We start from the raw sequence: 25,523 nt of genomic DNA, 5'->3' as shown, positions 1-25,523 counted from the left end.
GTCTGTGAAATGAAACCTCCGACATGGGATGACAAATTGGGAAACACCGATATTAGGTTCTGGTAAGTAAGGAAGCAACCCAAGGGCAGGAGAACATGTCTGCCTTTGTCAGCACAAACTGACCATCAGATCTCCTCCCAGCGCCCTTTGTGTCAAGTGAACAACAATGTACGTTCTTTTGAGTGTTACCTTCCCGTGTTTAATGGTAGCCTTTAAGAAAATTGCATATATTCGCGTCCTTATGTTTGAGATCATTTTACTTCACGTAAATGTCATTCAGCATGTCAGTGATGTTTTTTATTATCATGTATATTTGTTTGTGTTCATATACCTGAAAAATGAAATGAATGAATGTAATGTCATTTCATCAAACAAGATGTTAACCAGTCTCTGCCTCTATAAAATACTATTTGTTTCATGTTTTTGTTATTATCATCGTTTGATAAGATGACTGGATTTCATTATTCTGAATGAAAAACATTGATTTCTATGAAATAACTGTAATGTACATGCGTTCATGGAGAGAGAGAAAACCCTGCACACATTACAGCAAGTTACTTTTATTGTGCAACAAAATCTTTGCAGGACTGCAGGACTAATAAAGAATTATTTAATCTTCAATTTCGTTACACCTGCTCTACAACCTTTCTTCCTGACGGCTAAGACACAGTATTTGAATAATTTTTTAACAAGGTTTCAGGGGGTTTTTTTTGTTTTTGTTTTTTTTTTGTTATTCACTATTATTCATTGTTAGATGACGGTATCTAGGAATATGAAGTGTTTTAAAAGTCACTTTTAATTAATTGATAAATGTCAGTGTTATCTTTGTTGCACTTGTGAAAATTCTAAATTTGTCTTAACTTTAGTCAATAAACATGAAATAGTAGTCAGTACAAAGAGAGAAAGTAAATTGATGTTTATTATGATATTATTTATTTAATAAGGAAAAACTCACAAAAATGAACATTTATTGTGTAATGCCAAGTTTAATGTTCATTTAACCGTGACAAGCAGTTAGATTTTTATTTTTACACATTTCAAGAGTACAAGCAATGAACACCGTCTGGTGAGCAAAAGCAAAACATATAACAGTTATGTACAGTCAATCATAGATAAGAAGAAAAAAATCAAATATCAGTCATTCCCACTGAGACATCCTAGAGCCTAAATTGTTCTGTTCCATGAGGTCAGACATTGCCAACTTCACTGAAACTCGCACTAAGTGACATATTGTTAAATAACTGAATATATACCATATTAAGTAAAAAAAAAACAAAAACAAGCAAAAACACATCAGTCTGGGATGCAGTACGGTAAAGTGTATGTCCCATTTACTTTGTAAATCACAGAGTTATAATAGGCTCAGGGTTTTCTGCCTCTGCATTCTCTATCAGTTTATTGGTGTCAACCACATCGGGCTGAGATCGTTCACTGTCGATGTAGAGTGGATTGTCGAATGTGGGTAAGGGACGAGGTGACTTCTTGTAGAGGAAGAATGCAGTGACCATCAGCGTAGAAACTGCAGTGATGATCAGCACAACCAACAAACTTGTGTGGGCACGATTTCGAGGATCCTCACCTCCATGTGGCTCTGCACATAATTCAGCAGGTGGATCAATCAAATCAGTATATAACTGTGAATATTGCATTACATGTAAAATATTATTATTGTAAGTAATTCAAATGCTACAGAGCTTAAGGAGATGTAAACTTACCAGGTTTTGACCCTCCATCTCTGAGCATCACTGTTGGGAAAAGAAGGGAAAAATGCTCAGATAACTAATCTCTGTAAATGTACAACATTATCAGCTCCATCTCCACCCCCATCCACATCTACAAGGGAAGACTGACCCCGTCACTCCCCAATCCATATATATTCTGAGTCATCCTTTTCTGCAGTGCTCACCTAAAATAACCTAAAAAATAGCTGTTATTGTTGTTTGAAAACAAGTCACTCAATAGCTCCAATTCAGCTGAGGAGCCCTTTGCTAAAAAAAATTTAAATTTCTCCAATTCCATTCTGTTTTGTACAATTGCAGAGCTTCCTATGAAAAGGGCTTTGGATACTGTGTGGTTAAACCTGTTCAATTTAAAGCCAAAAGCTGGCAAACTTTCAAGTAATTGTTTTTGTATGATTGTGCTGTAGTTGGTATCAACTACATTGCTTTGGTAATAATCTGACATTGTCCTCTGACTTTGTTCTGCAATGTTTACACTAAGACTACAAGGATTGAGGAGGAAGCAAAAAGTTGTTTAATGTTCAAATTAATATGCAATATGTGATTTTGACAGAGAAAATCTTATTCACACTGCTTGTACTCAGATAGCAGCTCCCTCATCCAGTTTAAATTCCTTTAGCATTTAAGGTAAATAGACTTTTAAGTATTGAGCATGGCTTCCTCTTACTCCGGAGGATTTCTGAACACGAGATCTGTGTGAATGCTCATGATAAAAAACATATACTTAGACTTCATGGTCATGATCATCTTACCTTTTGGTGTTTTACAGATGTACGCTCTGTCGTGCCATCTGCGACCAGACTTCCAAAACCCATCTGAAGTGCTGACCTCTCCATAGTCATATTCAGTCTCATCTGGAGCCCAGTTGATATAGTCCATGACCGTTTTGTCCAACCACTTCCATGTCCCTAGGGCCAAACATAAACCCGGTGTATTACTATTTTCACTTTTTTAGTTTGCCAAATATTTGTTTTGATATATTAAGTATACTTGAGTCAGACACTAGTCACAAATTTGATTACTTTAGTCTCCATTTGACAAAATTTGACTTTCAGCTCAAATGTTGCGAGTTGTAATGTACAAAAATAATGCACAAAACTTATAAACAAAAATAGTCATGTCATAAAAATCTATGCTGAGAGTACTTAGTGAGTTTTGGGTTCATTTTCGGATGCTGCCTTCATCGTCTGCGGTCTGTCTTTGTTGATGTTTGAACTAATGATCTTTTGTTGTGTTTTTTTTTTAAATTTGTTTAAAAGATATTTAAAGATTTTATACAAATTTGACACATTTGCACATTTTTTCCTTCAAAAGGCTCTTTTTTGCGAAAAGTGTAATCATACCTTTATGAGTTTTATACAGGCCGATCCAGAAAGCACTATGGCTTTCTTGGAATATTTCCAAATTGCCTTTGATGAATTGTTGCTCATCATGGTCCTCAATGCTGGCTAGGATTCCACCTTTGCAACAAAAAAACAATCTGGTTGTATGAATTATGAAACACATATTACTAGATGTCCAAAAGTTTCTGGAAGAAGAGTCTCTCACCATGCCTTACACAGCTACTAGCTGCATCTGCCCATTCAATTTCCTCTGTGATAAACAAATAACAATGACCCTTAAATGGCAGCCAGGAATAACTTGGTTGATAGTCTTCATGTGTTTCTTCAGGGCAAACTCCTGGGAAGCTGGCTGACTCTGTCGGTGGCACAGCTGTGAGGGACAGAGGCAGTGATATGTAGATGAAATAATTACAAATTGTCTTACTGTGACATTCATTGCAACAAAAAACCTTCCTACATTGTAATAGCTCGCTCTAATTCATATGCTGGATTAAGTATGTACTGTATCTGAGTAAATTAACATATTTCACAAAGTCAGTGGTCACTGATTTCTTTAAGTGAAAACAATATATCAGTTGGTGAAGATAAAGAAACAAATGGTGTTTCTTTATGGCTTGAAAGATTTCTTCTTGACTGTTATTGTTGTGCAATACGGTGTCCAGCTGTTGGACAGCGATGGTGCTTAGCAGTAATCAAGTCTGATTAAATTACTTTAAATCTTCCAGACATTGACATTTATTTTTTATAATATTTTGGCCAGTATTAACTTATTGGTATATCTTAGTATATGTTGGCCAGTGAATATCAGGAAGTTGCTGTGTAGAACTACTACTCTAGGTTTGAGGTTTACATAGTTTGTCCACCAGAGTGCACTGACAAGTTCATTTTCACGGTGCAAAATCTCTACACTGCCTGCTACCAGTCGTACCTGTCGTCTGCATGCAAACACTGTTCATGGTCTGATTGCAGAAAGCAGTCTTCCATTTTCCATCCACATCCACGTACACACAAGGTTGGTTCCTGGTTGGTTCGCCTTCTGCCCAGCTGGCAAAGGACAGGTGCCAGCCATCAATATACCTAAAGTAACCGCCAGTCTGAAAGCAAGAATGAATCAGATGCATTTACATTGAAAATGTGTGTTTTAATTCAGTATATTTCTAAAATTTTAATGGCATTTCAAATAGATAAAACACCCTTGATATTGTAGGAGAGTAGATGGTCAGTGGCTTTGTGCAAGTTTTATATTGTATGTCATGGATAAAAGATAATAATTTATTGTACATTAGTCATTTGTAATTTTTTTTTAATTTACAGTTTGAGCTTCAATTGAGCAATTTCAGACTGTCTGTACCTTGTTTTTGTTCAGTCCTATCCACACAGGAGCTTTAAGATTCATGGCCAGCAGCTCAACATAGGCCTGTGTCCACTCATTTCGCAGGCTGGCCAGGTTGGCTTTTTCACCCTCACAGTGTTTTTTGGCATCCTCCCAGGTGAGATTTTTAGTGACAGCCTTGATGCTGTCATTTGCCACAGGTACATAGATGCTCGGAATGATTGTATCTGATTGAGATGGGATGTTTGGGTCTGTTGCAGGAGGAGATAAAATCATTTTTTATTATTGTGCTGTACGCCAATTGTAATTTGGATGCTCTAATGTAAGATGCACAAACAAGGTTAATTTTTAAGTCTAGACAGTTTCCAAAAGAGAAAAAGATGAACTCACCAACATTTCGAAGACAGACGAATCCGTAGGTGTCATTGCAGGACCTAATCAGCCATTTACCAATGCCAAGAATAGAACTGCTGGACATCACAACACAGTCTTCCTGGTAAAGGATACAGGGAGTGGTTAGGATTTTAAAATCCTTCTGAGTGTTTGTTAGCAAATGACTTTTGTCTTCTGTACATCGTGACAGAAACTGAAAAGGAGTGGTATTTTACTTTATATCAACATTGGAAATGTTACCTCATTCCATCTTTGATAAAAGGTTCCTGGACGTCGTCGAGTTTTCTAAAGAGCAGAACATGATTTTTTAAAAAAGCTTTATTTATATTAAGCTGTAACTCAGCGTCAAGCTAAAAGGCAGCGTTTTGTCGCCCTCTCTGGTTGAGAGAGTATTTCTTATGTCACAGAGTACGGGCACATCCTCGAGTACACATCTACCTCACTGCGGTTATCAAGTAAAACTACTGGAACAGAATTTACAGCTGATCTTAAGTTGCTCTTTTGATTTACAGTTAATTAGCCTCACATTAGAATGGTTCAGTCCAATAAAGATTGTGTGTGTACTTACAGAATAGCCCCAGTTGGTATATTTCCTTGCTTTTCCATCAGTCCAGTAAAATCCATCTTGTTTTAAACTATTCAAGCCGATCCAGAGGTCTGTAGCTGCTACCTCAGCCATTTTGGTGATCATAAACGCTGAAAATTTCACAGGTTTTTTTCAGCAACATTTCCAACATAATATTTGCAAAACTGAATTAAAAAACCATGTTATCATGTGCAAATAAACAGTTTAACAAAGTGTTCCTGAGCGCATCTAGTAATTTACTTTGTACAGTTATTTGTTATTTGATTCACAATAGTTTTGCAAAACATCTTAATTCAAGGTATTTATGTATGATTATGATTAGTATATAAAAGAATATGTGGAAAAACAGTAGAACAAACCTTGCACACGCCTTGTGGGAATCGAGACTAAATTGCCTCCCATGGTGATGCACTGTCTCCTTGCTTCTTCCCAGGTGGCCGCTCGGTTAGTTATGATACTGTAACACTACAGAGAAGACATGAAAACAGTGATTTTTCACTCTACAAACAAACCTTAGTTTTCTCTGTAAATCTCAAGTTTTGATGTCATCTGATCTGATCTTAAAAACATCTGTGTGTTCATTCTGCAGCCAAACGCTCTTTTGATTTCTGACCTTTGAGTCAAATTTGGTCCACTTGAGTGGGCAGCCACCTTTAGGAGGAACTGTGGGAGCAGCAGTGGTGTTGACAGGCGGTGAGCTTCCTCGTTTACAAAAGAACTGGTGCTCTTGGCCACAATTACAAGTTTGCCAGAAACCTGCAAGTACAGCAAAGGAACATTGAGAAATGTTTCACCTGCAGCAGTTTACTTTTTTTTAAATTATTATTTAGAGCAGCATATTAATCTTATCCAGAACATCTCATCTGGGGTTGATACTTTAATGTGTTTATATTACTCACCCATATAATAAGTCATAGTAACACAGTTCGAATCAAAGTTATTTGTACTGGGCTGATTTTCATCCCATCTTTGTAACCCCACTGGAGAGCCATCCATCCACCTTAAAGCACACACAGTGAAGTTGAATTATAATGTGTAGTCATGTAAACAACATCTTGTTGTGGTTTGCACAGCAAACAAACAAAGGACAAATGAAATATAGAGGTGATGACAAATGTAGCCTAAACTGGAGCTTTAAAATGGTTCAGATATGAGTGTAGTTTGGTGAACAGTGAGTGAGTGATTTTGGACACAATAGTGTCTTCAAGTCTCAGGGGTCTCTTGCGTTGATAGTTGATGCTTAATAAGGACTCAAGAGGTTTTTTTTTCTGTTCTCCTTAGAAACAGACATTTATTGTATTATAATCACTGATACTCACCAAAATGACCCATCAAGATCTACTGACAAGCCTATATAAAAGGACCCGTAGCTTCTGGAAATCTGTAAAAGCACACACATGCAGAAATGCACATTTGAGTTTTAAGACCCAGTTCTTTTGTTTATTAACTGTGTCTCAGTATCTGCAATAACTGAATGGGAAAATGCCCACCTGTTTCCATAAGAAGACATTTTCTTCCTTACTGGTGATAGACACCAAGTCACCGTGTCTCTGCTGACAGAAGTGACGAGCGTCGTCCATGTACATTGAGTTTCTGTTTATGAAATACTGCTTCCCTCTCCACTCAATCCAACCATCTGAAGTGGTGTTAAGCTCTGCGTTTTTAGAAACATATTGACAATTAGTTCATTTTTAACAGTTTATAAATTACATTCAGTTAATGTAAATCCTATACCCAAATCCTTTTTTTTTGTAAAGGTAAAAAGAAAAGAAAAAAGAAATTCCACTGAAAATCATCTTTACCTGATTTTCAGTTACCTGACTGTGACTGTTGAGGAGTCGGTTGATTTTTTTTTTTTTTTTAAATGAAATGAATTAATTTAATAGCAAAAAATGTAGTCAGCCTTAAAACCTTTGTGGTCATTCTGATATCTACACATTAGTACAGTGGGAAATTTTGGGCTCATATCCCAACCCAATAAAAAAAAGTTTAAATGTGACATATGACTGAAGTTGCACTCTAACCACTTAGTCACCTAGTCTCCCATTATGTTGCATGTTATGTTTTTTTTGTCACCCTTCATGTGTGCGTGTGGGCTTTTACAAACATCAGCTTACCTACGGCAGTATCATTTGGAGGTGGTTTTGGAGTCACTCCTGTAAGGTCACAAACGAGTGTCAATTTGTTGTAGAAAAAAAGCAAACAACTTGTCTCTAAGTCTTTTCTTACTGTGAGATAATCAACGGTTGTTTATACTGCGAGTTACTTTGAACAATACAGTAGTATGTAGTAGTATCTAGCAAAGTGCGATACATAGTACAGAAAAATATGCTTACAAAAATATACTTTTAACATATACTTACTAAATACTGTATCCTGAGATACTGTACTATACTGTTATGGTTCTGATTGTGTTGGAAATGAGCAAAATGATTGACGAGAGTAGAGAGTGCTTTTCTTGTTCACATGGGTCAGTATTTTATAACTGCTGACCCGTACTAGTCCAAAGGCAACACAGACTGACCAATGCTGCATCAGCTGGAACTGAGCATGAAAAAGCATGGATTTTCAGGTCAGGTATGTTTGGATGAATGTTAAAGTCACTATTACTGCACGTTATATTCCAGTTGTACCTGCGCGGATCTGACACAGCCAGTCATTGTAGCTCTCACAGTTCAAATCATTCCAAGACCCAGTGTCATCATAGCTGTATATTCTGTATTCAGCACAAGATTCGTCGTTATTATGATTGTTTGGCTCTCCTGCTTGCCAGTGCTGAAAGTTAACCTGTGAGCAAAACAAAATGGCAAAAAATAAATAATATAAAAAAATAAGAAAATATTGAAAAAGTGGTTTGGGTTATCAGGTTAGTCGTAAAAACGTCAGACTAACCGGGGATCCGTCACTCCACATATAACCAGTGGTGGGGTCAGGAGCATGAAGTCCAATCCAGGCTCTGCCATGTCTGCTGCTTATAAAATCATATGATTAATTTATCTGTCAAACGATATTTTAGAATGCTTTAACAAAGAGCTTTGGCTTAATTGAAGTTATCTGATGCTGCTCTGTCTCATTGCTATGCTCCTCTTCACCCTAACATGTCTGTCTTTCTGCCCCATCTAGAGGCAAAACATAACTGTAGTACCTGAAGTTGAATCAACCATGGCAAATAAGACGGGCCAGCTAACTAAGGTGCTCTAGACTGCACGCTTCATGTCTGCGGTAATAATAATAAGGCAGCACCTTCCTGCAGGGTTGTGCAGGGGTGTGGGTGTGTTTATTTGTGGTAAAGAACAAAGGTTGAAAACGGTTTTATTTCTCTCTTTCTCTGACTCACTGCTTCGTTCCATGTTGGATCATCTTAAAGCCAATTAACACATCTCAGTTGTAAATGTTTCTATTTTATTTTATTTTACTTTTTGTTTATTCGCCGCAAGTAGGAAATGTCAGTGAAGACTTGTTTTACTATGATAGTCTTCTAACTTTCGTATGCCTCTTTGTGCCAGTTTTTTTGTTTTACGCTCCATGTGACACAGATTGAGCAAATAGATGTTAATGTGTGCCTTCTGTAATGCTGCAAGAATTATAAGTCAAAGTTGCAATTAACCAGATCATACCTTCCCACATGTAACTCTGACATGCTGTGGATGCTGAGCAGGTCTCCTCCAATGGCCCTGCAGTAATCCCTGGCCTCGAACCAGGTTTTCTCAGCTGATCGAGGTCCTGTAAAAAACTTGAACGCAAAGAAAAAAAATAAAAGCAAATGAAGTATACCAGATATGTACAGCAGTGAACTAGATGATTCGAGTAGAATTTCATTTATTTATATGTTTATATTTATGTATTTATTTAGCCAAGATTTGTATATCATTGGCAGAAATGTGCTTTGATTCCTAGAAGAAAATACATTAGCTCAGGTCTCTTGTTGTACCTTAGTGCAGGTGCTTCTTGTTCCCACTCGAGTCCAACCTTCCGCACACTTGGGAGGAGCCGGAGTGGGTGGAGCAGGGGTTAAAACTGCCCCATCTGCTTGGTGTTTACAGATGTATTTCTCCTTATTGGTGCAAGGCAGCAGATCCCAGAGTCCAGCCAAAATCCCACTTCTCATCGCCACACAGCCCTGTTCATAACCTTAATGAAGGAAAAAAATAATAGTAAGTTGTGAAGCTGCTGTTCATGCCTCCTAAGGTAAAGATGGAATTGCCTCTTCCTCCATACCTGGCATTTGTGCATTCCAGTGAGTAAACCTCACTGGTTGTGAGTTGGTCCACACAAATTCATCAATGTTTTTTTGATTTGAGAGGCCCAGCCAGAAGTTTTTCTCTGGTCTCAACCCCACCAAGCTGACAAGGAATGCATTATCCACCCTGGAAACATTTACACAAGTTCATAGATATTTTTTTGTCTCATTGAGGAATATGCTGTATGTTGCGTGCACACACAGCTACTTCAGTGATAACATCAATAATAATGATAATAACAAAAACACATAATGTTCTTACCCATTTGAGACATCCGCTAAGTAGGAGCCAGAAGCCTCACAGTCCTCCTTGGCTTCATCAAACGACTTTGTCTCCGTTCCTATGAAGTAGCAGTAGGACCCATGCCTTTTCCAGCCCTGTAGGAAAAAGAGCACTGATTGTAAATGAATGGATTCCTACTCATCCATTTTGTTCACAAGAGATTCTTCTGCAATTCACCAGCAAATATTTTTGAAACAAAGTGAATGAAGTTGTATTGTTATTTTTTACTTATTTGTCTGCTTTCTCTGCAAAATCTACAATGCTTTGGTCTACACGCCGAGCTAACCAATTGACTGTGATATTGAATCAGTTTTACTTTTTAAGTTATATGTTTTTTCATCATTTTCCAGATGTCAAATCCAGATGTATTTTTTTTTCATACATTACATATAAACTTCACTCACAACTTTGCAGCCGAGCTCCATATCTACTTCATCTCCGGTGCGTTCAGTGGTGCTCTGCTTCATACAGATAAAACCATGTTTCTCATCACAGGAGCGATCTGCCCAGTTCCCATTCTGCAAGAAAGAAGCACAGGTTGTCATGGTTGAAGAGATGACGCATACTTTTCTGCCATTTTGTGCTTCATTTGCCATTTATTAACCCAGAATTGTTCATAAACACTCAATTGTAATCGCACCAACTTGTGAATCTGTTTCAAACATACCAACAATATAACAAAAAGAAAACAATGATGAATCCGACAAAAATATCTTGATTTATTTGAAATTTGTGTGATTTCGTGAATGTTGTACCAAAATGTTTGGATTTTGTTTTCATTTTTTTGTTGTAATGCAGCTGAATATTTGATACACGTATCAGTCTGGATACAACCAGGGTGCCACCTAAGTTTCATTTTGTATGTTGTGTCCATGCATGTTTAAACTCTGTCCACCCTTATACCCACATGGCACATCTCACCTCTCCTGTGATTAGAACGCAGTCCTCTGCATCAGTGGAGATGGTAGGTTTTCCATACTCCCAGCTGGTGAAGGTGACAGTAGAGTGGTCACTCCAGTCAAACAGCCCCTCTGTCATTATGTCATTCAGTCCAATCCACAGTTCATCGGTGGACGCTGCAGAAATGCGCGGTGAGTTATTGGTACCACCCGAACATTGGTAAACATTATTTTATAGCCATTATGGCCATTATTTTGAATAATAAAATGGTCTAACTTATTTATTTCTTTAGTTTTTCCTGTACATTTACTATTTCCTGCCAGTCTCTAAGTAATCAGCAAACTTAAATAAGCCTCCCTCCCTATCCAGATTTGTTCAATTGTTTGCATTCTTCTTTAAAACAAAAAATAGATTAAATTCTAAAATCATACCATATCCAAGTTGAGAGATGACAAAGCTTTGGTCCTCCACATTGCGAATACTAACTAGGTCCCCTCCTTCTTTGCGGCACTCTTTCTGAGCTTCAGACCATGTTTGAAGAGGACGATGAAGATGGAAGCAGTGGCCATTGTAGGGAATCCAAGGGTTTGAACAAAATCCTTGTTCAACTGAAAACAGCAAAGATAAAGGAGATTGAACGACTAATATCACACAGTGGCTGTGTCGCATAAAAAAACAACACAAATGCGTAGAGGAGAAAATTGTCCCGTACTTTCCGGAGGGGTTGGCGGAGCCCCGTCTTTGTAGCAAATGTAGCCCAGTTTCTTGGAGCAGGATGAACTTTGCCAAGTGTACTGTCCAGCAGAGTCAAGAAATGCACAGTTGTGTCCCGGATTAGGAAGTGGATTTCCTAAAACAAGATGATTCATTCATTCTTTACTAGAGCAGATCCACATATATAATTTCCTTGAGTTTCACATCAGTTGTGACATTTAATGCTGTAAAATCACAAAAAGACTTGTAGTTTCAAGTAAGAATAATATATTCAGACTACATTTAACTATAGAAATTGACTAAGGCAGCCTTCTTGTCTTCATTGTTTGTCAAATCATTAGGCTTAGGGTTCTTTACAACACATACTATACTAAACATAGAACTGATCAGTTAGAAGTACGCAGAAACAAATGCTACTTATGATTGACCATAAAATAAAATGTCATGTTCAAAAAATGTCAACCAGACTTAACATTTTGGCCTCTTTGGGTCAGTGTCAACAAGGTGTTAACTCATACCTGGCATATTGCACCTTATAGTTGATATGGCAACTTGTTAGAAAAAAATTGTTTATGTGCACATCCAGCAGATATGAAGCAACGCTGGCCGTTATTTAGAGTTGTGTTTCTGAACACCTGTCAAATGTAAGTCCAATGTTTTGCTCTCTAACATCTGAGGCAAACATCTGGCGCTTTAGCTGCTAAATGCTCTGTCGGGTTCACCAGCTAGTTGCTAACTTCTGTTTGCCTTTTGGTGCTGGGCGAATAGCTTAAAGTGGAAACAGTACTAGTAAACGTCATGACAGCATACCAAAACATTAAAGCCACATGCTGTAAAATCAAAACAAAGAGCTCAAAGATGCTAAAACGCCCTGAAGACCAAGGGGAACTGCAGAGTCAGGATTAAAGATTCTCTCTTGGTTCATCAGTATGAGAGACCTTTGTCATGTACAAGTAGTCCTGCAATCCTGCGTCAATATAAAAATATTGATTATAGCCAGTTAAATTTTAAAATGTGTCTTTGTATCTTTTGTTGCCTTCGTAACCCAGAGCATTAGGTGTCCTTGAAGGCTAGCTACAGAGTGAAGGTGCACAAATTCACACCTGTTTTATCATTATTTTTTCTATCACTTGTCGGTAAACTTCTGTATATTCAGGAGTTATATTCACTAAAGGAACTCCTGCAGAGCTTTTTACTTGAGTGAAGATTTACCTGTAGCCCATCTCAGATAACGCAAGGGCTTCACATCAGACCACTGCCAGCCATGTTCTGGGTTCAGGACCAGCCCGATCCATAGTTTGTGTTTTCCTGATCCCAGTAGTGCTGTGTTTTTATGTTTGGACAAAAAAACAGAAAAAGGACCAAGTCAAGAAATTGCTCCTCTTTTCTGCGTTGTTCGTCATTTTCTCTGCTTAATAGCAACATATCACACAAAAAGATATAAACCAAATGTGTTAAAACACAAGGATAGCGATGTGCTGTGCAGGAAACTCTTATGAGAATAAAGAGTATCAAGTGTCAAAACCTTGTGTCTTGAATTAATCAAAACAAACATACAGTAGTACAGTATTAGTTATCTACTTATGTGTGATAATGTTATCCTCAAGGATTTGATGAAAATTAGCAGGGCACCTGAGGTCCTGCACTATTTTGGGAAGCACATCTTTATTATCCAGTTGAATAAGATTATTTCAGATGCAATTAAAGCTTTAATTTAAAATTAGTAAAACCCTGCTTTAAGCTTAATTATATTTTAGCCTTGTGACAGAAGCCATCTTTAATGATTTCTGAACAATATAACCCCTCAGTGTTGGTCATTATGCATGTGTGTCAGTGATAGCAAACCTCCACCAGGAGGCACCTTACCGGAAATAAAACCCTGCTGGTTGGGGTCTGTGACACTGAACAGGGACGCCCCCTGCTGTTTGCAGCTGGTATCAGCTTGAGCCCACGTCAGAACTGACTGTGTGTTGATCTGGTAAAATGCTCCAGTTGCAAGGTTTTTTGCCCAGTGGTCTGTAGCTGTGTGTCAATACAGAAACATGGAAAAATACATATTCTAGATTCATGTTTAAACATTTTAATTGCTACTATAACCTGAGCTCTTATGCTGTATGCTTTGTTTTGTCAGTTAAGCCAGTGGGGTCTAATCAAATGAAACCAAACAAATCTGCCTGTAGACGCATATTGTGCTCTTAAAAGCAGTACTCACAAGTAGTTGGGCAATATCCCCACTGTTCATGTTCGTATTTTGTTCCTACTGCACACCAAAGACGTTTTGCTGAGGAGTCAAAGGTAGTGCAGTCTCCAAACCACCGGTCTTTGTACTGGAAGGGAAACATGCAGGGCTTACCAAACGCATTTCCTTCAATGGTATAAAGTTCTGAAAGGGAAAACAAGAGGTTGATCAAAATAAATCTTCTTAAATTGAATTGTCATAAATAATTATTAATACAATATACAATGCAATATTAATTAATACAAAATTGTTTGATTTATCTTTTCTTGTCTTCTGAACTTGATGCATCATTCTACTCGATCATTCTTCATCTGACACTTAGAATCAGCTGGTATGTGACTTTGTATTTGCTAGTAAAAATCAAGAATAGTCCATGAACAGCCTGCCCATCAGCAGCGGGGGCTGACAGCAGCCAAACAGTATCTCATAAGAGTCCTCTCAGATATCGGTACTTTGCTCATGTGTTGTGTTCTTCAGCCTGAACTTTGCACTTACTATTCACTTCAAAGCAGAGGTTTTGGTACTGTACCTCTATATGTTCTCGAGCAAGGACCGCTGGATGTCCCTGTGATTGTGAGTTCGTTATTTGGCCCAACAGTTCTGGAGAGAGCGGTTGACTCATCAGGTTTTATTTCAATGTAGAGCTTTTGGCCTTTGAGGGCAAGCAGTGTTTCATTTTTGCATTCCCACTTTTGGAGTTCACTTTTGTCGTCGCAGTCATAGAGGCTTACTTCGCTCCCCACACTTTTGCCCTGCGCTCCCAGGCACTTTCTGGTTGAGGTAACAAAAAGTCGATCATTGGTTGTCCAGCGCACATCAAGGCAGCGGTTTAGCTTTTTCACCAAACAAAAACCAGTGGCCTTGTTAGTGAGCGAAAACGGGGAATCTGCAGAGAGAAGTGAAATAAAATTGTTTAAATTATGTTGCACTAAATTGTATCTTTGCGCATGCATTGGTTTTCCTGTAGTGCAACATTTTAAACAACTAAGTTTTGATGTTCAGACAGCATTACCCTCCTCACTCATCAAAACATTGCCTCCTGTCACAGATTAGTGATGCACTAAGAGCATCCTTGAAATATAGTCTGTAGCTGCAGTTGAATTACTTCTTACTCAACTTAATATCACAGTCTGAATTTACAAAATACTCCTTTTAAGCTTTAGCTGGTAAACTTAAAGCTAGCAGTAGTTCTAACCCCCGTATTGTAGTGAAGTGAAGGAGATTCTAATACATTTCCAGTACAGCAAATAAACAAACAAATGAATCGAAAATTGCTTGTCCTTACGTGAGTACCAACACATGCTGACAGCTCAAAAACTTACCTGGAATAAAAGGCCTTCCACACAAGAATATATCACATAAGAAAGCTTGAGTTCATACTTTACCGTTTATTGTTGAACACTGAGATTGGCTGAAGAGCATAAAGGCTGCTAGAGTTATCCTTGGGACCAGCATTTTTCTGATAAGTCTCAGAGCAGCAGACATTGTCCATGCATTGCAAGCAGAGGACTTATGAGCTTAAACATGAAAAGGAAGGAATCTTAATACCACTGACAGTGACAGGTTTTTTTTTTTCTTTTCATTGAGAAAGTGTCATGTTACAGATTGACACATTTCAACATTTTGCTACTGGTTTGCTACTGTGTGTGTGGGTGGGGGGGGGCGTTGTTGGGAGGAAGTAGGGATACAAACCCACCCACGCACAAACACACACTTTCTTGTTAGCACAGATGTCACACTCCAGAAATGGTAAAAAGTGGCCCCAGTCTCTTCCTGTCCTGGAAGAAAAATGATGTGTAAGAGATTCATTCTAAACATGACTCATCACAGACCGGCTTTGATATCTGCCACTTGTGTCTGCACGGACTCGAGAACTGCGTTACATGTGGAAGTTGAGAAACGTTCAAGTCTATGCAGATGTACACGAACCTGGCAACAATTGCCTTTGTTTTGATTCCCTTGTGAAACTGAATCACATTCTTCTTTTCTACTCCAGCCAACTTTGTAGAAGTAGTTCAAACAAAATGGAAGATGGTCATTGGCTTTCCAGTTTCTTACTATATAATTCAAAGGAACTACGGCGAATTGAAAAAGAAAATATTGCATTGAAAAACATTGCTCGGTACATGAACTTCTTTATTGTCCCTGCATCAGGAGGAATGCTAATCCTCGTACAACTTAACATGTTTCCAACCTTTCAGAGGTCATACATGCCAAACACCCTTGTAGGCTCCAGCCCTGCAACTTCTTAGAGATATCAGAAACCCTTAATATTAATATTTTATTTTATTTTATTTTGGTCATGAAAAGAAACAATTCACCTGGACTTTATACACTAAAAATGATGATAAATGCCAGCTGTAAGCAGGAACAAGATCACTTGTCAGGTTATTAGAGCAGAGTGATATTGCACTGTTGCTGATGAAGAGAAAATTGTGTGCATCCTGAGTGTAGCAACACAATATCCTGTTTTGAGGCAGAGGCATTCAGATGTTGAGGTTTGTTCTCCATCTCTTCTTTACCATCAATCATAGCATTTTGTATTTTCACTTCCTCTTTTGTTATTCTCCTTTTTGAAAGTAGAGGACTGTCCTGAAATATGAACCCTGGTGACTGCCGTGATTGTTTTTATAAGGCCTGTAACTGAGACTTACAGTCCTTATAAAACTGCAGGTTTATATGGTGCTAAATTGCAGCTTTGTCACGAATTTTTTATGCAAATCTTTCCAAAAATATTATGGGTTGCTCTCAATTTGGTCTCATGATGAACCCCATAGATTTGTTCACCAACTAACAGAATGACCAAAATTCACTGTTACATTTGGAGCCCTGAAAATTTGAGCCTGCTGTTAAAGCCATGCGTGCAAAAACTCCCAGTAACTATACAGGCCTTAAACCACAACATACCCATACATGACCATATTTCAACCAAACTACATTTTGATGGAGAAAAGGGACTATAAAAAAAAATATCATATTATCATACCTGTACAACCACTGGCTTACTGCTACCTATTAAGTAATCTTGATCTGTGTGTGTTTGTGTGTGTGAGAACTTTGTAGCTTTTTCCTCTCAGTCTCTCATTACCTTAGTTATCATTGATTCTGCTCTTTTCTGGTGCATGATTTCTGAAGATACACAAACCTTTGATCAGAGATTTTCATGGCTTGCTGTTTGTAAGATGACATCATTGTCAGTTTTATTGGCTAGATGCCTGCAAGCCTCACACACCGATCTAATTGTGATATGACTCTTTGGGTCTATTTTTGAGGTCTATAAAAAGTCCTTACTCTGTGTTTGACATGTGATTAAATTGAAACAAATTGCCAGTTTCTAAAATGTTTTTTCAGAATATTTATTGACCCCTCTACGCTGCAGGTCCACATTACCGTTAACATTAAGCAACAACACCAAAGACTGTAAATATCTGTATCACCCATAACATTTACAGTCCATGACAGGTGAAGTGAGGCTTGCAATGATGGTCGTAAAGACAAGCAACGGAAATGAAGGGCAGTTTACTGAGTACACGCTGGACTTTAAGCTATGTTTTCTTGATAAGAACTCATGTCCTTGGTTCAGTTGTTTCAGTAAAAGTCGCACTCCAGTAATTCAGGCACAGACAATGTCAGGGTTTGCTGGGGTAGCAGTCGTGCTTTAAGGAGATTGCCTTTTCTTTGTATTTTCTTATCATGTGTTGTTTTTCTCCTGACATGAAGCAAGTATTTGTTCTACTTCCAGGTAAGGGTCTTCATAGCTCAGCATTATGCACATTTTTGCATCATTGTTTATCTTTAAGCTTGTGTACATTATTGTATGTGCCTACTGGTTAAACGAATAAAATAAATAAGACTCTCCTTACAGTATTGTTGGTCATCGTGTCCTCTTGTCCTGATGGGCAGTTCAGCTGTACATCTGGAGAATGTCTCCCATCTGCACTTGTTTGTGATTTTAAGAGGGACTGTAAAAATGGCTCAGACGAGGAGTTTTGTGGTATGCTCTCAATTCAGGAAAGCATTGTCAAATCAACTCTAACTTCACTTTTCTTTTAATTAAATGTTATCTAAGAACATTAGACATTTATTTATTATTTAAAATGGAGTATTTGTGAAGATGTCTGCCTTTTAAATAAACAATAATACAATAAAAGTGGTGTAATGAGACACAACACAGCACCGCAAAGAAGAACGCTTACTACGTTTTTACTGACATTTTTAATGCCCCCCTCCATGTTAAGGGTCATGCGACTTTGAGCATCACCCCTGTGGGTGGAAGGACATCAGTACAAGCTCATACCGCTGGAGACGGCAGATGGCAAACATCACCTCAATACCTGGTCAGGACCACACCACAGGAAGTCCATACGGTAAATATTAACCTTCTGTCACATTCCATTTTTGTCATCACTTTGTTGATAATTAATTTGAAATAGATGGAATGACTTTTTGTTAGATTAGATAAGCCTGCAATGTTAATCTTATTATCGGATATTGTCTGCTGGATACAGGATATGTCATGCATATAGATGGAAAACAAGGCAGTTTCTCAACGGCTAAACTGGAGTATTCACTGGACAAGACAGCAGCTCTGGGATGCCAGATCAGGTATTAAAAACATTTTTTTTTATTTTATTTTTAATATGTGTTTTACAGTTTGGTGGGTATTTGACTAACAATGCATATCAATGATTTCACTAGAATTTGACATGAATTCACTGTCAATGTTTTCCAGTTTCTGGTACCATATTTATGACCACTCGTCATCATCGTCATCATCATCCTTTAAAGTCACAATGGTCAGAGGCACCACTGAGAAACCCATGCTGGACATTTCTAAAAGTAAGACAGATGGTTGGGAGAACGCCACGGTCCTCATTAGTAATCGGCCAGGTGGATACAAGGTAAGAGAAATATGATATGAAATATATGATGAATATCAAATAAGATGATTTTGAAAACTTTTGACTTAGAGTTAGAAGTTATAGGTTGACTTTTTGAAATCCATTACTTATGTGCATAAATTTGTACATAACTTCACATTCATTTAGATTCAGGGTGCAGCGCCCCCATTTTTTTCCACTTTTGTTGTGTCTTTTTCTGCTTTGTTTCATTTTCATTTTCAATTAATTTCCCCCTGGGATATCAACAAAGCATTTCAGTTTTAATTATTGTCCTAGCCACTATATTTACCTGGTATTTGTTTCTCAGAAGATTGTGTTGCCGTAAAGACAAACAGCAAACCTGAGCCAGGGAGTACTCAGAAAACCAGTGTACCCATTGGTTTGTGGCATTCAAAGCAAAATGAAGCTTCCTTTTATGTTTAGTTTGTTGGCTTCTCTGTGTTCAAAGTGTACTTAAAGGCAACAGGATACAATACTTTATGCAGTAATATCTGATTTTAAGAATGAATGAAGAGTACATTATTTTTCTCTCTACAGCTGCAGTTGTCATTCAGTCCTTCATTTATGTCAGAAAGGGACTTCATGCTAGATGATATCACCTTTGAGAACTGTGCAGAGGGAGATGTTCCCGCAGGATCAGACCAACTCTCGTGTGATTTTGAAAAGGACAGTTGTTCATGGTACAATGACTACACTGCCAGCCTTTTGTGGAAAAGGAGTAATGGGGGAACTGATGAAAGTCCAACTGGGGATGGTGAGTACCTTATAGACAGTAAACAAGAATATTTTTAATTATATTGTGGTGTCTCAATTAAACATATTTCTAAATTATAAATAATCATGTGTCATAAATGATAAAGGCCTCAAAATGTTAATTTCACTTAGGGTCGCTCTACAAGACTCAAAGTTGAGTAATAATGCTGGTGTGTTTATGATGTACTTTGGTGATATCTTCCAAGGCCCCAGGTTGGCCTGCTTTACCCAGGCTGGTTATCCAGCCCTTGTGAACGACTCAGCAGTACTTGTTTAATTTTATAGTTATATAGTTAATTTATAGTATAGTTATTTTATAGGCTCACCATGAATTTCTGCCTAAGCAGTCATTATTCTTAGATCCACAAAGTAATAGATCTCAAAATGCAATATTGATACAGTCAATAAAACGACATAAAGATAGAAGAAAATGATAGGTTAAACAAAGCAGCTAATCTTAATGCAACACAACCAAACAACAAAAACACAGAAATATGAATACTAATGGTTCAAATAACCCCATATAATATTAACAAAATAAGGACAAAGAGTGTGTCAGACAAACAATAAAATGCCAGCTAATACTTACAACACAGCTTAATTTAAGGACAAGACCATCCATAGAATTAAGTAAAGAAAGGATAAATGGTGTATTGAGTTATGTAGTCTGCTTTATGCACAGTGATACCACTGTGTGTGTGTGTGAAATATTTTTGATTTTATATATGCGATAGGATTTAAAATTTAATTAATAAAAACAGACATGACTTTTTTTTTTCTTCCTTCACAGGATACTACATGCTCATAACTGCTACACACAACCTAAATGTCTCATCAGCAGCCAGACTCATCAGCTTCCCTCAACCTGCGGGTCAAATCCTATGTGTGAGCTTCTTGTATCACATATTCGGCAACAGCATCGGTACGTGCTTCACTGTCCATAACCACATTTTCAAACACCATTAAATCCAGAGGTATACACAGACAGAGAAAAGCTACTTTACACCACCTTTTCAGATAAATTCTGATTCATTCTAATCCCGATCTATAACACACACGCATTTCTCAATCTTTCAAGTTTTGTTGATATTCTCTTACTGTCAGGTTCACTGAAGTTTATTGCAAAGCATTCCGGTGAAGCAGAGACGGTTGTGTGGATGAGAAGCGGCACACAGGGAAACAAATGGAGATTTGCAGATCTTACTTTCAACAGTGACAAACCAATACAGGTGTTCATGTTCACCGCAACTCGTCATCACAAATAGGATTATTTGAAATGATAAGAATGATTATTTAAGAGATTTATCATAAAGGAATATTATCAAAAATTTATCAAGACATGTTAGAAGGAAATTAAGCACAGGTGACTTCAAACACACTTTTTCTTAGAACTAATGGCATGATTTTCTTTCTGTTTTTATTGAATTGTAATAATGGGTTAGCTTCAATGCCCTGTTTAGATAGATTTGTTTTTGTCTCTAATGGATTTCCATAAACATTTTAAACAGTAGCAGTAAAACAAATAGATTCTTCATGACAAAGTTAAACTCTTTGCTATCTTAAAACCCACACTTCAACTAATTATCTTTGCTTTCCAGTTCATTATAGAAGCTGTAGTGGGTGGAAAGCAAGGCACTATAGCCATTGATAACATAAAGGTGTACAGCAGTGAGACGGGCTCTTGTCCAGCTGAGAGAGAGTGCACCTTCCAGGGCTCCCTCTGTGGTCTGCTGCCCCAGCCATCTGCAAACTTCACCTGGAGCCGGATCACAGGGAAATCCCAACCAGCGAACTCTTCAGGGCCAGCTGCAGATCACACTCTGGGGACAGAACAAGGTTTACAACTTCTTGAGATACAGTCTCAGCAGGCTAATCTGCTGTGAAAACTTTGAAAACATGTTAGAACTAGAGGAAAGTCATACTTTTTGTTAGCCTCCTTTGCAGTGAAATAAATTGCAGAGTTATCAGCATATAGGTTTATCTCATGTTGGCCTGGGTCATTCCATATAACTTTGTGTGAAAAACATATACACAAAGTTACATGATCATACAAACACATAATCTCAAATAAAAATCAGGCATGTGCATAAATGTGCCGTGTGTGTAGGTTATTACCTGAGTGCCCAGCTGTGGAGTCATCCTGTGGGGTCCAGAGGAGCAGTGATGACAGCAGTGATGGAGCCCACTGCTCCTGATGGGGAATGTCTGATGTTCTGGTACTATATGGAGGGAAATGGAGTGGGGGAACTCAGTATTTATCTTCAAACCCCTGATAACCACAGACGCTTTGCTCAGCTCTGGACCAGAAGTGGAGATCAAGGAAAGCACTGGAGACATGGAAGAGTGACACTCAGTTCCAGTATCCCGTATCAGGTACCTGGTGGTTAGTTATCAGATGATGATTGTTGAATGAATGACCAAAACAAACATTTGGAAAAGTATCTTAAGACTCACTTATTGTAGGCTTTTCCTGAATTTATGACATAATATTTTGCAGTTTGCACATTCTGTGAGTGCTTTTTTGAATAGTCCAACAAAGTTGATTTAATTTAAAGGGCATTGTAAGGGAACGTATACATGCATACAAATTGGACATAATTTAATTGTTAATTTTATGTATTGACATATAATACTGTAGGTGTGGCTCCATCAGTCCATTGAAATTTCAAGTCTACTCACATGTGCCCATGGTCCTCATGTGTAGAAATGCTAAAGACAATATGAGGCTTCAGCAGTCTCAGGCCAATCAAATTGGTCCAGCTGGTTTAGTATTAATTTCCGTCTCTCTGCATGTATTCCATCGCTGCAGCTCAGCAAGGAAACATGTCTGTTGAAGCACATAGAAGACATTTGGCACTAGATAAACCACAGCACTGAAATAGCTTTAGAAAGAGATGCACAGGAGAACTGATCACAGCACTTAATAACTGTGATGTCAGTGTGAGACTGAGACTGACTTGAAAGATCATTTTATTTTGAAGTTTAAACAGTAGACTGTAGACATACTAAGTTTGCACTTAGTCATACAGAATGTGTAAAAGAATGTGTGGAAATAACACAGGTTAGGTATATGTTCAAATTTGTCATTCTGAGTGATAGGTGATTTTTGAAGCAGTGGTTGGGGAAGGACCAAGGAAGGATATTGCCATTGATGACCTTACTGTCCTGAATGGCGCATGTCCCCCACCAGGTTAGTGACTGCTGTAAAATTCAAACTTTAAGGATAAAAAATGTATGGAAATTAATGCCTGCCTGTTTGAGCGAGGGGTAGTTTTGAATGTGCGCATGCATGCAGAGATGAACGTGTACTGTACGTGTGTCTGTGTTATTCCTGGCAGGTTTTTGTGATTTTGAAATGGACTTTTGCGGATGGGTGAACAATCCTCCAGCAGAGTCAGGAGTGGACTGGGACTGGCTGTCAGGTGAAAGTGAGGGTGAACTGATTCCAGAAAGGGACCACTCCACAAATTCTGCTTTGGGTATGTAACCACACACACACTTTTAACTACCAGCATCCTAATGAGTGTGGCATTTTGCAGATCCACAAATTAGGAAGAACTGTGCCCTAGTTGAAGCAGAAGAAAGAGGGAAATTTACGTGACATTAATTTGGAGGATGGGTTCACAATGTTTCAAGTATGCCTTCAAAATTTATCAGTCAATCTGTTAAATATTTTGACAGACTAACTGTGAATGTATCAGTGGGGTAAGTGATAAAGCACGACACTCCTTTTCATTCACTGAAGTACCTGTTTTACCAAAGCCTTCAAGTGACTGATTATACTGTAGTCATAACGGGAATCTGGAATTATGCAGCTATGTGCACGTGCAGGACACTGCAGGAAAATATTTCTCCTGGATATTTTCTGTTGTTATTTTTTTCTCCCTGTAGGCCACTTTGCAGTCTTTATACCCTTTGTGTCTGAGAAACAAGAAATCGCCCAACTGGAGAGTGAGACGATGGAGCCAGTAGACCGAGCCTGCCTGGAGTTGTGGCACTATGCTGAATCATGGTTAAACGAGGGTGAATTCAGTCTTCTTCTAATCTGTGTCTAAGCAGTCACCATTGCTAAACCTTGCTTAAAGTCTTGCTGGAAATTCAGTGTTTTTGACATCAGTTTTACGTACATGCATGCATAATTCATACCAACACATGATAATTTTCTTCAGATGTTTTAAACCAAAAGTCGAGACATCTTTTGACTCACAAAATCTCCAATTCATGGAGTCTTTGTCAGTACCACATACTGTAGAACATAAAACACAGAGGTCACAAAACCTAAGATTAAGAATAAATCATGATAAAATAGCAATACATATATCTTGACATGGAATGTAATACTTACAGCACAGTTTATCCTACTATTACAACTAAATAATTGGTTTGCATTGTACATTTTGTACATTCTTGTCTTGCCGAGCTACAATTAAGAGTTTGATAAAGAACATTATCATACTCTCGAACAGTGTGAAATAAAATAATTTTCACAAACTCAAAGCTACTAATGGGTCAAACAAGAGAAAATAATATATATTAGGGGTTTAATGGAACCAGTGAAGAGAACCAGTGTTGCTGTATTGCAGTTAACTCTTACACACAGTAATATACAGAATCATGTACAGATATGGATGCAAAAAGTGCCTGCAAATAAAATAATGCAAGGACATGAGCTCTCATCGCTGTGAGGACTTCTGGTTATGCTGTGGTGCTATGAAGTGCATGTCTCGTTACAGATCGAAATGCCTGATATAAATTCTTGATCATCACATCTTTGTTCTCAAAACATTAAACACAAAATTCAATGTTTTGGTGCTTTCAGGGCCCTTGCATATTAACCTGACAGTGTTTGTGAATGAGACTGCTGGACTGCGTTCCATATGGAATACAAGAGGATATAAAAATAAAACATGGATCCATGAGAGGGTGGACTACAGTGCATCAGAGCCTCACCAGGTATCAGTTCATGCAATGATGTACCCTGATAAGTGCTGCTCCTGAATAAACCGGTGCACATTTCTAAATGAATTATTATCCTTCATCACAGATTGTTTTACAAGCCAGTTTTTCCAGCTCAGTGATCGAGACCCTTGCCCTGGATGACGTCCACATCATCAGGAACACGCGTTGTGATGAGGTTATTCCAACCACCACCCCAATCCCTGCCACCACAACCACAACTGCTCCTGTCTCCCCCATGGACTGCACATTTGAACACGGTAACTCAGGGAAGACAGGGCTTCAGTAAAGACTTTAAAACCATAAATTTAACAAAATTTCTTCTCACAGGCTTAATACTGTGCTTTTGTTTGAATCATTTGGTTTTCTGTTTTAAATATCAGAAACAGTCAACATTTTTTTAGGCTTTACTGCCCGATTGACTCAAGAACTGAATAAAGAAATGCAAGTTGTGAATTGTTTTCAGCTACAGCAGCCTAATTCATACTAAAATACGTAAATGATTCAATAGTAAATCTGTTGTTGTTTGGTGGATATTTGAGTTTTACTTGAGGCCAGTTGAGTAGTATTTACTTTTGGATATTTACATACTTTTTCAGTAAATATTCTATTATGTGTTTATCCCATTAGCTGTCTGCAAATAGAGTATTTTGATTTTTTAACCTTATTTTTTTATTTAAATTTATATATTGTAAACAGGTCTATGTAGTTGGGTGCAGGAGGTTAGTGATGATGTGAACTGGACTCTCAGTAGTGGACGTCAAGTGGACCAGCCATGGGACGGACCCCAGTATGACCATACTGTTGGAAATAATCAAGGTATTAACAATGATAATATGATCATCAACAGTAGAAGTATTTTTTAACAGTGGAAATAAACGTAGAATGGAAACCTTACCTGAAAAAACACATAATGATGGTGGGGCTGTAAACAACATCAGTCACCTGTGTGATTGTCCTACTGTATGTACTGGTCAGTGCAGTGTTTTTGACCAGATTAAATGCGTTGATCCTGTACATACAGAAACATCAATAAAAAAATGTATCAATAATTTGCTGATTCAACCTCCTCAAGTGTGAGTTTTGTTTGTTGGCAGTACAAGCAATGTGCTTCTTAGAGAATGTCAAAGCATCTTACAAAAC

At 37.9% G+C, this 25,523-nt stretch overlaps 2 protein-coding genes across 4 annotated transcripts in view; one reads left to right on the top strand and one right to left on the bottom strand.

The window, feature by feature from the left end:
- Positions 1–25,523, top strand: part of si:ch211-106h4.4 (MAM and LDL-receptor class A domain-containing protein 1) — a 77,733-nt gene that overhangs the window by 34,652 nt on the left and 17,558 nt on the right. For all 3 annotated transcript variants that reach the window (XR_006845102.1, XM_046409235.1, XM_046409234.1), the window contains exons 2-15: positions 18,009–18,137; positions 18,279–18,375; positions 18,503–18,671; positions 19,209–19,425; positions 20,215–20,346; positions 20,529–20,653; positions 21,023–21,260; positions 21,532–21,797; positions 22,524–22,614; positions 22,763–22,903; positions 23,316–23,447; positions 24,244–24,377; positions 24,469–24,640; positions 25,080–25,199. Coding sequence is in view for 2 of the 3 variants with exons in the window: in XM_046409235.1 (XP_046265191.1) it covers positions 18,009–18,137; positions 18,279–18,375; positions 18,503–18,671; positions 19,209–19,425; positions 20,215–20,346; positions 20,529–20,653; positions 21,023–21,260; positions 21,532–21,797; positions 22,524–22,614; positions 22,763–22,903; positions 23,316–23,447; positions 24,244–24,377; positions 24,469–24,640; positions 25,080–25,199 (2,163 nt within the window). In the remaining variant the exon portion in view is untranslated. The remainder of the gene's footprint in view (positions 1–18,008; positions 18,138–18,278; positions 18,376–18,502; positions 18,672–19,208; positions 19,426–20,214; positions 20,347–20,528; positions 20,654–21,022; positions 21,261–21,531; positions 21,798–22,523; positions 22,615–22,762; positions 22,904–23,315; positions 23,448–24,243; positions 24,378–24,468; positions 24,641–25,079; positions 25,200–25,523) is intronic.
- On the bottom strand, positions 967–15,346 carry LOC124069796 (macrophage mannose receptor 1-like). The gene is made up of 31 exons (XM_046409241.1): positions 15,156–15,346; positions 14,300–14,656; positions 13,744–13,914; positions 13,398–13,553; positions 12,744–12,854; positions 11,530–11,667; positions 11,249–11,425; positions 10,839–10,993; positions 10,322–10,435; positions 9,897–10,012; positions 9,613–9,761; positions 9,326–9,525; positions 9,012–9,127; positions 8,287–8,362; positions 8,028–8,181; positions 7,512–7,550; positions 6,885–7,048; positions 6,714–6,775; positions 6,294–6,394; positions 6,008–6,150; positions 5,754–5,859; positions 5,377–5,504; positions 5,049–5,093; positions 4,806–4,908; positions 4,434–4,666; positions 4,011–4,176; positions 3,288–3,452; positions 3,083–3,199; positions 2,492–2,647; positions 1,716–1,745; positions 967–1,591 (listed from the first exon to the last, which is right to left on the bottom strand). The coding sequence occupies exons 1-31, from the start codon at positions 15,253–15,255 to the stop codon at positions 1,344–1,346; spliced, it is 4,296 nt and encodes a 1,431-aa protein (XP_046265197.1). The 5' UTR covers positions 15,256–15,346; the 3' UTR covers positions 967–1,343.

Source organism: Scatophagus argus, chromosome 13, assembly GCF_020382885.2.
Source record: "Scatophagus argus isolate fScaArg1 chromosome 13, fScaArg1.pri, whole genome shotgun sequence".
In the NCBI taxonomy this organism is placed as follows: domain Eukaryota; kingdom Metazoa; phylum Chordata; class Actinopteri; family Scatophagidae; genus Scatophagus; species Scatophagus argus.
Note: the sequence above shows the minus strand (reverse complement) of the source record. Positions and strands in the feature narration are given on the sequence as shown.

Coding starts and splice junctions, on each gene's coding strand:
- LOC124069796 (XM_046409241.1), bottom strand. CDS start 15,255: ATGTCTGCTGCTCTGAGACTTATCAGAAAAATGCTGGTCCCAAGGATA. Junction 6,395..6,713: donor GATCTTGATGGGTCATTTTG/GTGAGTATCAGT, acceptor GTGTGCTTTAAG/GTGGATGGATGGCTCTCCAG. Junction 5,094..5,376: donor ATACCAACTGGGGCTATTCT/GTAAGTACACAC, acceptor TCTGCTCTTTAG/AAAACTCGACGACGTCCAGG.